The sequence below is a fragment of the Pararge aegeria genome, chromosome 16 (genome assembly GCF_905163445.1).
Source record: "Pararge aegeria chromosome 16, ilParAegt1.1, whole genome shotgun sequence".
Classification (NCBI taxonomy): domain Eukaryota; kingdom Metazoa; phylum Arthropoda; class Insecta; order Lepidoptera; family Nymphalidae; genus Pararge; species Pararge aegeria.
The window spans coordinates 11840003-11854592 of record NC_053195.1 but is presented as its reverse complement, the minus strand read 5'-3'; the positions used below and the strand labels follow the sequence as shown (position 1 = coordinate 11854592).

Here is a 14590-nt window from a genome sequence, read left to right as displayed (position 1 = left end):
CCAGCAATTTGGGCAGTTTCTTTCATTCGGAGCAGAATTCGAAACTAGTTGTAGCAATAAACAACCTCTTAGCAATGCAAGTAACGCGCTTCGATCGTGCATTTATATCCATATTATGCCACGTTTACAAGGCTCTAGGCCTTACAAATTAACGTGGCATTCCATCTGAATAATTATTTATTGTTTTGTCTCACTTTACTTTTCAAACGTTAGAGCGTGACTAATTATTAAATGATACTACCACGTTTTATTGCTAAGAAGTCCCACGATTTTTTTGCAACGGGATTATATAAAATGTAATTAAACATAAATAAATTTTGAACAAAATGTCCTGAGTTTTAATATTAAATGCGAAAGAACTTTTTCCCCGACCTACGAGTATAATTCCAACGCTACGCGCGATTATTGATTGGGCTCGAAAAATACAAGTATCAAACGCACACATCCAGCTACAGTGTCCAGCCGGCGACTTGGGCAGTTTCTTTCATTCGAAGCAGAATTCACAACGAATTGTGGCATTAAACAATAGAACCTCTTAGCAATGCAAGTAACGCGCTTCCATTGTGCATTTATATACAAATGTTTCGCATTGCACATTCAAAGAATAAAAATTTTGCGAGAAATTGTTTGGAACTCTTTTGAAAAGCGGAACCGAGGAACAGGTAATGATGAGCGTATTGTTTGTATTAAAGCGGTTTGTTTTTTTTAAATTAATGCTAAAACTAAGCATAAAATGCCTATTTGTAAGTAATTTTAACATCACCAGCCTATTGACGTCACCCTGATGGGCACATGTCTCATCTCTTATAGGAGATAAGGTTTAAGAGCATGGATATCGTACACAATGCTTCTCCAATGAGAGCTTGGGTACTAATCTTTTTTATCGCATTTACGATTACGTATAACGAGCACTTAAGATAGATTCTCGAGAAGAACATTCTTACGGAAAGTACTGGGTTCTTCTGTTTAGGAATCCTTTCAAGAATACCATTCTGAAGGAAATAAATCGGAGCCTCACACAATCATCTCGTCGTGTCAACCAATGGACGTCTTATAATTGCTGTCTTTTATAGGTAGTTCCAAACACTACGGTCTTTTGTCGCTCGGGTCCAACGGCTCCCTGCTACTCGTTAAATGTTATCTGTCCAACTCGTCAGAGGTCTACCAACGATGCGTGTACAGATCGCCATTCCAGCACCTTGGTTGACCTTAACGCCCATCGATTCTCTATATTTATATAGTTGTGAAATTTTTTGCACCACCTACCTCTTTTCTATGTTTTTTCCTAAGTCGTAAACAAGGTTGCCTGGAAGAAATCGCTATGTAGCGATAAGGCCACCAAATTGTACTCATTTGTATTTCATTCATTCATTCATTCTCCAAGCTTTGTGCCGCGCCTGTTGCCACTTCAGCTTCGCGACTCGTTAAGCTATGTCGCTAGTTCTTCTACGGATCTCCTCATACCTGATTTAATCATGTAGAGATACTCCAAATATAGCTCTCTCATCGCACACTGAGTGACCCTGAGCATAAGTTATGCCATCTGTCTCGCATAATTATTTGAGCAGCATTTTAGATATATGCTCTTAAAGCTTCCTTCATATGGGACCTCTACCCAGCATTGGACCATACCTAAATTAAGTATTTCTTCTTCTTAGTCGTTAAAGTCTTGACAGACTGGTCAAGGTCGTCATCTGGGTGCTGTGACGCGCTTTACATTCCGTCGCCACTCTTCCCTAACCGTTCCTCTTCTTGTGCATCCATGTACAGGACACTCGATTGAAACCTTCACTTGGTCCGTCCATCTCATCGATCTCCCGCTTGCTCTGGTAAATTAAGTATTTAGTGTACCTTAAAAACCAGGTTAATGCTATTTATGTAAGCTACCTCGATTATTGCAATCCCATTAGCAAAAAAGCAGTTCTTAATTAATTAAATTCAATGAATACTAAACATCACTTACTTACAAATGACTCGCAGACAAAGCTCAAAGTGTATTATTTTATAGACAAATCGAAACAGCTTATATAATCTCAAAACCTGTTATAAACCTTACGTTAATTACTTTAAGGTAGTAAATAATAAATTAATTGGAGGTAGATACGCCGTTTCGGTATGCTAAATCAATATAATAGGGATGGAAGGGGCGTGTTCGTGGCTCGTCGCAAATATAATCAAGAACTGAAATTGCGATGGAGAGGCCATTTTCTTATTTCCTTATATTGTATAAACAAGCAATAAAAATATTAACTTTTTTTATAACTGTGACTATTTTTAATGCATATAGGTACACGCATATACGTGAAATTTTTTCCACTGTGTGAATGATTAGGGACAAACTTAGCAGTGGATACCTTTTTCACCATTTCTAAGTGTAACGTAATACTAAGAATGGCCAGCTTTTAAATTTAATATTTTGGGAAAAATAAATAAATTATAATAAATAATAATAAGAATAAATAAGTCACAAGAGACACAAACACTTAAATGTCTTAATAGGACAGAATGAGGTAGAAAACATAATATTTTTTTTTACTTATTTTAGTTACCATGTAAACTAAGGAAATAATAAACCTTACATTTATCCTAATAGTCCTGATCGTAGACAGAGATCTCTGTCTACGGTCCTGATACTCTACATCCATCTCAATCTCTCGTAGGCTACTTTTCAGAAGTTACACTTCTGCCGTGTGAGAATAAATTGCACAGGATTTTTTTATTTCTTCCAGTCTCTTTATATGCGACGACCGAAAAAGGTTGAATTTTTAATTTGTGAAATAAAGTTTAATTATGTGCTCCTCAAATATTGAGAAATTAAAGTCATGAGACCAAATAATAGCGAGAGGGTTTGTGCGCGACCTTGATATTTTGGCATTCTATCGCCGCCACTCGGAAGTTCGCTGCGTTCGGGATATTCCATACCGCTGCGTTCAGAAATCGCGCACTGCTACTAAACATTTTTTGTAACATAACATGAACTCGTTGACTCCATAGCTTTGCGTACACTAATCAACGCTACGTCTGTGCGCGGCTCTATCACAATGCCGCTATTACATTTGCTCAATAATTGCAGCCCCTTGCCCCCACCTCCCCCCGCACCCTCGCAGATGATCGCGCCTCAATGGGGACACGGATGTGTGGGGTGGTCAATTTGTGCAGTTAAGGTGTAATCAAATCCAGTAGGTATGTCTTGCTCGCTAGTACTAAAATCAGCCTTATAGTATACAAGCGGACCCTAACGCCATCTGTCGGGCTGATTTGTGAATCTAAACCATCCAGGGTGCCACCCAAACGCATACCAAAAAATTCATTCAAATCGGTCCAGCCGTTTAGGAGGAGTTCAGTGACATACACACGCACACAAGAAATATATATATAAAGATATATAGATTATCTATATCAATACTAATGTTACAAAGAGGAAAGATTTTTTGTTTGTTTGTCAGTACAAATAATAATAATAAAAAATAGTTCTGAAAGTACTGGCCAGTTTAAAAAGTTTTTCACTAAAAGAATGAAGCTAAATTATCACGAAGTTACATGGCCTGTAATTATTTAGAATAAAAAGAGATTCTTAAGAAATATGCAAAAATGAAAAATGTTTCAAAATATAAAGCCTTCCTCGATAATTTTTCAATTTCCTGAGACCATCGCGTTCAAGTAAACAAACAAACTCTTCAGCTTTATTAGTATAAGATTAGTTAATTCGGCTCTTTCAAAGACTCAGCACTTATAGATTTCGCTACTTTGAACAGTTAACGTGATAGCTAATTGGGTGCCGATTCTTAAGATTAAATATCTACTTATTTATTTTTACATAGTATACAAAATGTCGAGGGTAGGTATTGCATATTGTTTGGTGGATATTTTTAAAATACTATGTACCTTGCTGTTACTGAATACGCGACTTGACACGTGATCCTTTCAAAGGTAACCAATCAAATAATAATATTTATCCAACGTAGAAAACTAGGGCGGGTACACACAAGAATACACCCTAAGGCTAGTCTTGTTCTTACCTAACTTGCAAAAATTCAGTTTTAAAATATAGAGAGGACATTTCACGTAGGGTTAGTAGATTTGCGGCTTGCGGTGCAGGTAGGGTTATTCATTAGGGCCTCATTTAGGTCCCTCTCTTTCATTCATTCGCCTCGTACGTTTGAGCAGCATGTCGCTTAATCGTAATCTATTTTAGTTAACGACCCCTTGAATAAATAACAAATACTTAAATCATTAATAACTTAAGGAACTTGTGACTGGAAAGAAAGCTGCGAAAGGTACAAAATTGATTAGCAGGATTCAGTATTATGCTTTTGTATTATGATTCCTACGGTATTGTTGGCCTAGCCGGGCAATATAACCAGCGCCATGTGATCAACAACCAGACAAGTTAACCAATAGATTAACGAGAATTTTGATAAACATAAACATTTAAGAGAAGTAATATAATTTGACACTACCTACATGAAATAGCGATGACGGCGCAGTGGGTGGCCCGACATTAATTTCGCGGGGCCGAGTTCGAATCCTAACTTTTCTAAGTTATGTGCGTTTTTTATGTTATTAAAAATATCACTTGCTTCGACGGTGAAGGAAAACAGCGCTAGGAAACTTGCATGCCTAACAGTTCTACATAAAGTTCTCAAAGATATGTATGTGGAGTTCATCAGTCCGCGATGGGTCAGCTTGGTGGACTACGGCCTTAACCTCTTCTCATTGCGGGAGGAGACCCGTGCCCTGTAGAGGGCCGGTAATGGCTCGATATGATGATGATGATGATGATTAAAATTAACACCGAATAAAAACAAATCTCCATCCTCTTTATGTTAACCTACCTATTTATTCGAAAAAGAAGTACAAGTAAGCAAGAGATTAAATGAGAGAGAGGGAGTTCAATAAGCGTCCGTAGAGACTTATTTTAATAATACAACTCTACTCCTGTGATATAATACTGTCTGTGTGGAGTTCAGGTGCTGAAGATGTACTTCAACAAGTTGTCGTACAAGATTCGTTGTATCGACATTCGTGTGAACAATTAGTTCAAATATTTTCAATTGTTCAAGCGCTTTCCAATCGTTCTTATGCTTAACAGCTATATTGAAAAGTTCGTTCAGAACATCTTTCGATTTCTTTATCATACTCAATATGAAACCAACTTTATAAGGATATTTATCACGTAGATGCTCCTTTATATGCGATACCAACTCCATTTTTTTATTTGTATCGTGCACAGTTTGTTTAACGAGTGTCGATATCTTACTTTTCAGCGTATCATCTTTTTCATCATCCTTACCTTGAGCAGATGCTGCTCTTAAATTAAGATTAAACTTGGTAAGCCAGTTTCTTCTTCCTTCTTTTGTTTTATTTTGCTTTATGTCAAAAGCTATTTCTTTTTTATCTTCGTCGTTCTGCATTTCTACGTCTATATATTTTAATCCGAAACAATTTTTAATTACATGTAGCGTACCTAGAATTTTATAATTGTATGTAATTCATTTATATTTCGATATTTTACTACTTACTTAAGTAACTTAAATAAACCCATAACTTCTTTACTCAAATAGGCCTATCAATTATTTCGTCGCTTTAGACGTCGTCCTGCCCGGTACTTACAGGTTTTATAGGTACATTATGTACTATCTCTGGGACTTATCTGTGAAAACGAAAACCTAATAGTTTTTGAGTAAACCACTGCCATAGCTTTTACCTAAAGGAAATCAGATGCAGCCCTAACGTCACATGCAAAATTAAAATGTAGTGACTCCTGTCACTTTATTACATACGCGTCGCGTATCGTAGGTACTATGCTCGTGCCGGTCTTTTATCTTCAATAGGGTTGTCATAAGTAAACATTTATAATATTTTGAATTAGTATGTATGGAAATATAAATATACTTCTGCTTGATTTAATATTTTTACAGAGTGATTCCTTATGAAATAAACTTATGCATCCTTCAATATTATTTCGTAATTCTGTTTTACGTTGTATACCTTTATAACGTATGCATTCGGGGCAACGCCAAACCGGTCGCTCGTATCTACTGAGCGACGCGATGGCTCGCAGTACAGAATTACCTACACTGGATTTATTAGTGTACTACCTGCTGTATACTGTATTGCTATTTAATGGTTAATATATGATAAACTTATAAACTTATGAGATTTTAGAGGAATGTGCAGCGTCCAAATAAACTCAAGTGAGTTTCAATATGCGAAGATTAATAATTTTAGTAGTTTGTGTAATAAATAAATAAATAAAAATAAAATATATAGATTATTTTCTCACCTAAATATACGAAAAATAACAACCACATCTTAGAGCAAATATCGTACTTGAAAAATATTTTTCTTCAACTTAATTAATTATCCAATTACATGGTAGGTAGATTTAATGTTTGATAATTGTTTGTAGTATACTGCTGATAGGTTACCAGCCTAGGTACACCAATAAAAATATTCGAAACATTCAGCCTTCAGCTAACTTTTACCAAGGTAATGTAACTAAACAGCTAATAAATGTACAATAAATAACCATTATTTTAAAAATTAATGGTTATTTATTGTATTCATTAAATTTATTTTTGAGAAAAAATACAGTACACTTGGTTCCACTAACATTAGTATTAAAACATTGCTTGGAAGTTGGATTAATAAGATCTGCTATCTCCAGGCTCTAGCTATGGTGGAGGCCAAAGAGGATGATGCAAAACCTGTGGTGACAACGTCAGGATTTTTTCGAAAACCTTCTTCTTCTTCTTCTTTTGATTTATGGCTTTTCGTAGTGCCAAAACAGCACAATGTACTTTGCCAGTGTCAAGTAGCTTTCGAAAACCTTATATAAGATGCTTTTATTTGATAGCTGTCTTGCATTAATTGTCACTAAAGAGTTTTGGTCAAGAAGCATGTGAATATTTTTTGTTGTTGTTATCTTATATTTATTTTACTAAATTTAAACTGTTAATTCGTTTTATTTATCGTATTATGGCGTTCTTAAATAAGATAAAACCCATTTACCTTTTTGATATATTGTCAACTATTCCAAATAGTCGATTTATACAAAGGAGGAGCTGTTATAGCATATTCGGGATTAAAGATTTAGTCCAACGAGAAAAAGTATGTATAAAATAAAAAAAAATATCAATTGAGTATTTTAATGGTAACCTTCCTACTTACTACTAAAGAAACCATTGAACGAATAATTTCGTTCGCAGATAGTTACATTTAAGTAGTTTATTTGATCTGCGTTCTGAGTTTTATCCATCTGATTATTGATTTTCATGTCTTAAAAATAATATCGAAGTTTCATAATTACATACTGTTCATAAGTACTTAACAGTGTCTTTTAACACGTCTAAACTCGATTTCAGAACGTTGCAAACTAAAAACGCGACCTTAAATTCTACGTGGCCACATTTCGATTTGAATAATTTTTCTTATTTTCCTTTGCCTCATAAAATTTAATTTAATATCATTGAAATAATCAGTATCATTTATATTATGTTACAAATTTTAATCATTATTGAAGAATACTGTGGTGAAACTAATACAAATAAACAAAAAATGCTGAGTTTATAGTGACTTTATAGCATTTTTATGTTAACCTAAAATTTTAATAAATAAAAGAACTAGAAGCTAAGATAACTTTGCGTTAGATTACCTTTGATGACTTTTTTTCCGCTGAGAAAATTTTACTTACGGTACGAAGCCGTAAGCACATTTTTTTTAACGCTTGAACTGGCTTAGGTTTTTTTACTTGCAGCCTGTAGAATGTTCCATCGTGCCAGTGCAAAGCTCCAATCACGAAACAGCAGTTAGAATGGTGAAGCGTTATTTTCTAACCGAGCACGTTTTCGTACTCGACCGGCACATGGACTTAAAGAATGACCGAGCTATCGACGAATACATTCTTGGTCTTCTTAAACAGGGTCAGTTTTATTTTTCCATTCTTCTCTCGAAGCTTTTAACTAGATATTGAACTACTTGCAGGTAATTCACTGTTTGCTAAGCTGGAGGACGGTACGATTGCAGGTCTATGTGTTAACTTTGCTGCCAGTCCGGTTGATCCACAGAATCTCCGGAACTATGCATTTTATAGACAGGTATTTGTGTAATTAAAAATTATTCATAGGTTATCTTAGTACCCATAATACAAGCTACGTTTACTTTGGGACTAGATGGCGATGTGTGTATTGTCGTAGTTTAAAAAATAATAATAATAATAAACTAGAGGTTCCCGGCACGGCTAGCAAATCATGTGATAACAATTTTATCCCCCGATTATATCCAATGACATGACAAGGGATTTACTTGTCCACAGTTACAGGAAAAGGAGGAATTTACCCCCTTTTGACAAAAGTGTGTTGTTTCGATATAATTTCCATCCATGCTCGGGAATGGATAAACTGGGGAAGAAGGCAACCACTTTGTCCTTTCATCATCAAAGCTCTACAGCCCTGGGTGGACCTTGGCTTGGTCAAGCATATTTCTCCATTTGAGGCGGTCAGAAGCTGCTTCTTTCCAGCTCTGAACTCTCAGAACCCTCATATCCTTGTCATTTCCATGACTCCACTGACCCCTAGGTCGTCCTCGGACTCTACGCCCCTCCAAAGTGCCCTCCATCAACCTCTTTGGGGCTCTCGTGCCTTCCATGCGTTGCACATGCACTGCCCATTGCATTCTTAACAGTTTAATAGTCTTGACGACATTTGGTTCTTTAAAAAGTTCGTTCACTTTGTCCTTTACCCGTGAATAAAGTCGCCTGACTGTGTTGTGCCTTCAATTACATCTACAGACTGGAACCGCCCACTGCTGGACTAAAGCCCACTTAAAACAGGGGATTTGCCCATAGCCACCACGCTTGGCAGACGGGTTGGTGACCGCTGTACTTGAGATTAGAAGCACGGAGGAGAAGGGAATATAACGGAGCCCGTTCTGCGTTATATTCCCTTAGAAATAGATCTGATCTACCTTTTTTTTTATTAACGATAGGCCAGCGCTTGAAGACAATCGTGCCCATTAGAAAGCAATGATGAGGTCTAGGTTGGAGCACGCTTGCCTAGAAAAAGCCTATTCACTGTAGCAGTGGCGTGCATAGAGGGTATGCACAGGGTATGCATATAAGAGTTATATAAAACTTAAGGATAGGCATTGTAAGGGTTAAAAAAAGCCTACCCGTAAGTATTTATAGCTTATACTGGAGATTTTCTTCATTTTATATCATCTGAATACCATGTGCATACCCTCTATGCACGCCACTGCACTCTAGCCTTGAAGGTACCCAAATTATGCGTGGCAGGAAACACAGTTGCCTGGAGTGCGTTCCACGTCTTAGCGGTGCGTATCAGAAATGTAAATAAAAAACGTTTAACATGTAAGTACTTTAACATCTGATTGTTTATTTCGCCTTATTAGGGTTTTTAAACGTCATAATTTTGTCACAGGATCCTAATACGAAAGACTTCTTGTACTATACTGCGAAGTTGCAAGAAACACCAAATCTATGGAGTATTTTTGAGGAAGACAAAGTTTTTGAGGTAGGTATTGGAAATGGTAAAACGCATTTTATTTTGTAATTGGCTATTAAGCGATAAGGCCGCCTCTTGTATTCTACTTCTTTCTTTATGTTTCTGTTTTTATTATATTTTGCATCTGTTAATGTTGTGGTATAAAAATAAAGAGTTTAATAATAATTAACAAATCATACTTAAGTATAAACGATTATATTATTTATAGATAAAAATGTTAGCCGTGTTACCGGAATATCGGAGACAAGGTACAGCGACCATGCTTGCACAGAAATCCAAAACTCTAGCACAGGATCTGGGTTATAGAGTTGTTCGCATGGATTGCATTAATCCTTATGAGTAAGTTATCAGCATATCATCCCATTGCCGGCCCACTACAAGGCACGGATCTCCTCCAACAGTGAACGCTGCTGGGCCACGCTGGCCCAGCGGATTGGTGGACTTAACACGCCTTTGAGATATGTTTGGAGAACTCTTAGGCAATCAGGTTTCCTTCGCCGTTGAAGCAAGTGATATTTTAATTACTTAAAACGGACAGAACTTAGAAAACTTAGAGGTGCGGGCTGGGATTCGAACTCGGCACTCCGAAAGTGAAGCCGAAGTCCTGACCACTAGGTAATCACCGCGTCCGAGTAAGTTATTGCCACCTTCTTACTCATCATCATCATCATCTTCACGATATCCAGTGCTGGACATGGGAATTTTTTAGGAAGTTCCAAATGCCACAGTCTTGTGCCGCTTTGGTCCAACGGCTCCATGCGACTCGCTTGATGTCATCCGTCCATCTTTGAATCATCGTCTACCCAAGACCGCTACAGGCCACGGGTTTCCTCTTAGTGAGTATGGCCGTAGTCCACAAAGATGACCAAGCGCGGATTAGTATACTTCGCACGTCTTTGGGGATATGATGGCAGAACTTTTAGACATGTCGGTTTTCCTCTCGATGGTTTCTTTCACCGTTAAAGTAACTGGTGCGGGGTGCCTGTTTTATTTCTTCGCAGTGTTAGAGCGGCTAGTTCGGTTTTTATAAAAAAAAAAAAACACTTAACACCACTTTATTAGGTATATAATTTGTAAATTTTACTATCCACATTAACCACTTTACTATTTACTTGGCCGGTAATGGGTCGATGTGATGATTTTATTTTTAACTTTATTTATTTTTATTTATGTGGAAAACAAACAGCTATACATTTTACATAGTTACAAAAGTAGATAACATAATTCTAATAAGCCAGTTGAACGCAAGCTAAAATAAGCACATCCACCAGATCGGGAAATGTACCTAGTAAATATTAAAGTATGTACAAAGATCGAATGACAAGCAATGACAAGGTTGCTTGGAAGCATCCGGCTCCGCTTTCAGCTCTCACAAGATAGAAAAATGAATGTTAAAATGCAAAATGTAAATTGTTGATGTTGGAAAAGAGCAACTGCTGAGTTTCTTGCCGGCTTCTTCTCGGTAGAATCTGCCTTCCGAACCGGTGGTAGAATCACTACAAACAGACAGACTTGACGTTTCAAAAGTGCTTATATTAGGCCTACTTGAAATAAATGAATTTTGAATTTTGAATTTTGAATGCCTACCTGCTAGCTTGCTTAGACGGGTAATTTTCAGGTATCAGGTAAACAAGGCACATAAAAACATTACTTACCTCACGTAAATTCTCCGAGCTGAATTTTACATATATTTTAGGCAATATCCTTAAAAATAAGTCTCTAATACTTACTCCCAGACACTTTCCGATGAGAAATCTATTTCTACAGTAATTACGATTAACTTGTGAAAGATGAAATGTGTACTGCTGCTGACAATTTCTCTTTAAGGGTATTGGTATCCTCAGTGGCGTCCACTGGGTTTCTTACCAGGGTATGCATACAGCTGGAAAATTGCATAGAACAGCTAAAATTCTCCTCCTATACCAGTTATGTATCAACTTTAGGGTAGGCAGAGCTTTTGTGCATGTATGAAGTGGACGCCACTGGGTATTCTATATTTGATTTAATGATGATGATGATGTTGTTACAGTTACAAAATAGCAGAACGTTGTATGCTGTCGTGTTTGGTGAAATTTCCCCTGCACAAGTTGCGAGGCCCGAACGCGCCGTTCATCAAGAAAACATCGGAAAACAACACGTGCGTGCGCGTTTTTGTAGAAACGCCCGTTAAGCAAGACTCTCCTAAGTTGACTGATTTAGAAAGCATGTTCGAATAAAATACTTTTGTCAAAGATTCATTAAAAACCAGTATTTTCAATGTGTTCATTATTAAATATTGATATATGTACGCTTACATGACCTCTTGTCTTGTTGATATCAAAAGCAAATTATATTTAAATAAATAATTGTCCCCGAAAACGCTCGCTGGGTCTCATGGCCGCACTCGTGACATCATAGGCAAATTAGAGCACCTGTAGGTAAGTAGCTGCAAAGCTAAAGATTATGATTTTGGTATTGATAACAAAAAACTTAACAAGCTTAGCAATCTTAACTCACAAAATAATAGGGATTATATAACAAATTAATAATTATATTGGCGATAAATATAACGATTAATTGTTACCGATTACACCAACATTTGTATTGTAAATTATAACTCTTGGTGGCCGGTTGTAATAGTAAAGGACACCTCAGTGGTCCTTGGTGGGCGGCATGTTGACTAGTATTCTTAGGTTTTTAATAATGTTTAATTGTAGAGTAAAACCTATTTTGAAATTGTAAATGGCTGGTAAAGCATCTTTTGAAATGTGAAAGCCAAAAAGAATAATTCGGTTTTTTTTTTAAAAGATTGTATTGTAATAATATCGTTTAAGCAATAAATATCAGAATATCGGACATTTAAAATAGTAAAGTTTATTTTCCATTACCAAGCTATCGTAGTAGAACATGGTATAACAAAGCAATATAATATAATAATATAATATAACTACATAACCTTCAAGCGGTACAAAATTGTTTTTTTATATAGACATGACGTCATAGTTTTGAATACGGCTAGATTTTTCAGTTTTATTTATAGAAAATAAATACCATTCTCACTTCGGTTATGAATAAAAGTACGTTTTTCATAATAAGTACATGAATCATATATCATACGATAAATGCAATATTTTAGCGATTCTTTGTTACTCACACTCATGACGTGTGATCATGCCTATTAAGTATATTTTTTAGTATGAATTACCATCAAATACGGCGGCACAGGATTTGCTTATATGTGTATCGAAACACGTAACTTTTGAGTAAAATTGACAGCTTTAATTCTCAGTTTACTATATTCTATCACATAGGGTCGTTTAGAATTTTTTTTGATAAAAAATTTATAACAATTTTAGTTACATCATCTGTTCAACCCATTGACGTTCACTGCTGGACATAGGTTCTTTGTAGGTAACGGTTCACGGTCCTAGACCACTTGTTGCCAGACTCCCAGCGACGCTTTTGATGTCTTCTGTTCACCATCTTGGGGGCTGACCTACGCTGCGTTTACCCGTGCGGGTCGCCATTCCCGCACCTTAGGACCCCAACGTCCATCGGTTAGCCGAGTTTTGTGCCCAGCCCGCCACTTCAGCTTCGCGACTCGCTGAGCTATATCGGTAACACTAGTTCTTCTACGGATGTCCTTATTTCTGATTTGATCACGTAGAGCCTTCTTATGAGGACTTTACCACGTTTCAAAACCATAAGTACGCGTAAGCCATACGTAATCAAACACGTGCGTGTTGCCAGTGATTATTTAAGGCTTACGCGTTCTACTTTTTAATGGTAATTCAAATATTCGACGGTAGGTATCGGTATTAGCAAGGAAAACTACATAATAAAGTTAAATATTATATTTTTGAAATTCTTAATTTGTTCTTATTATATAGTAACACAGAACTGATTCTTGAGTTCATAGCTTCTACGGTTCAAAATAGCCTTAAAAACTTATCATTCTAGGTAAATGTTTCATTTATCATTAATGGTCCAAGAGTGCGTAGTTAATTTTTAACGGGTGCTTGATAAGAAAAAGTTTTGTAATATGGTAAGTACCTTCTCTATTTATTAGAAAAAACGTAACTTTTATAGACTTTGTAAGTGATAAATGTATTTGGCACTAATTACCGTTTTCAGTAACGACGGACACGGCAATGCCTAAGTAAATAACTCCTAACCGAAGAAGATTCCTAGTCATACATTTACCTGCTTCAAATCGATTTTCACTAGGCAACACATATAACCTACTTGTCTATGGTTCTTGCCACAAGGTATTTTGTGTTTGTACTATTATGTTTTTCATTTTTCGTATAGATTTAAGGTTATTAAAAAAACCTAACTTATATTTTATTCATCTTTCCAGTGTCAGTAGCCGAGTCCCCGTTGTCGGTGTCGTAATTGAGATGGCGCCTAACGTAATCGTAAAACGTTTTTTTTCTCTTTTAGGCGATTCCTAGGTTTAGTGAAAACGGGCATAAGCGTTACAAATGTTTTTTTTTTTTTAATAAAACAAAAAGGAATAATAAAAACATTTAAAACCTGTATTTTAATATTTACGTATCGAATCAAATACGTATTTGTCAAGTTCAAATGTTTGACAGGTATATTTAAAGTTGTTTTGATAACGGTTTAAGCTCCTCAGTCCTAACATCTTTTATACCTTTTATTATGTGTTGTTTGTAGAGAATCAATAAAGTGATCAAAAAGATCAGGTGTTTCCGCCGAAAGTACACAATGAACTCAAAATTTATTTCTTCGTCAAGCACCCCTTCAAAAACTCCTTTACCCTCTCGGATGTTATCTAAGTATAAAACTTAATTGATATAGTTTTACTTTAGTACATTAAAAATATGTTTTATTACAGCATATGAAGCAAAGATGCTTGTTGATAATTTCATAGCCAATCTTGAGTTGTTTATAATTGCTCCAATCATTTCGTAAATAAATTTACTATGACAATACACACATCGCCACCTAGCCCCTAGTATAGCTTGTGTTATGGGTACTAAGATAACTGATGACTACTTTTATAAATAATATATATATACATAAATAGTTATATTATACATATAAACTATGTGTTTACACTG

At 36.0% G+C, this 14590-nt stretch overlaps 2 protein-coding genes across 2 annotated transcripts; one reads left to right on the top strand and one right to left on the bottom strand.

Moving 5' to 3' along the window:
- Positions 1-4868: 4868 nt before the first annotated feature.
- On the bottom strand, positions 4869-5443 carry LOC120630643. Its single transcript, XM_039899905.1, has one exon. The coding sequence runs from the start codon at positions 5412-5414 to the stop codon at positions 4914-4916; it is 501 nt and encodes a 166-aa protein (XP_039755839.1). The 5' UTR covers positions 5415-5443; the 3' UTR covers positions 4869-4913.
- Positions 5444-6949: 1506 nt separating this feature from the next.
- Positions 6950-11781, top strand: LOC120630493. The gene is made up of 6 exons (XM_039899739.1): positions 6950-7113; positions 7760-7925; positions 7987-8099; positions 9441-9533; positions 9733-9863; positions 11554-11781. The coding sequence occupies exons 1-6, from the start codon at positions 6982-6984 to the stop codon at positions 11738-11740; spliced, it is 822 nt and encodes a 273-aa protein (XP_039755673.1). The 5' UTR covers positions 6950-6981; the 3' UTR covers positions 11741-11781.
- Positions 11782-14590: the final 2809 nt, after the last annotated feature.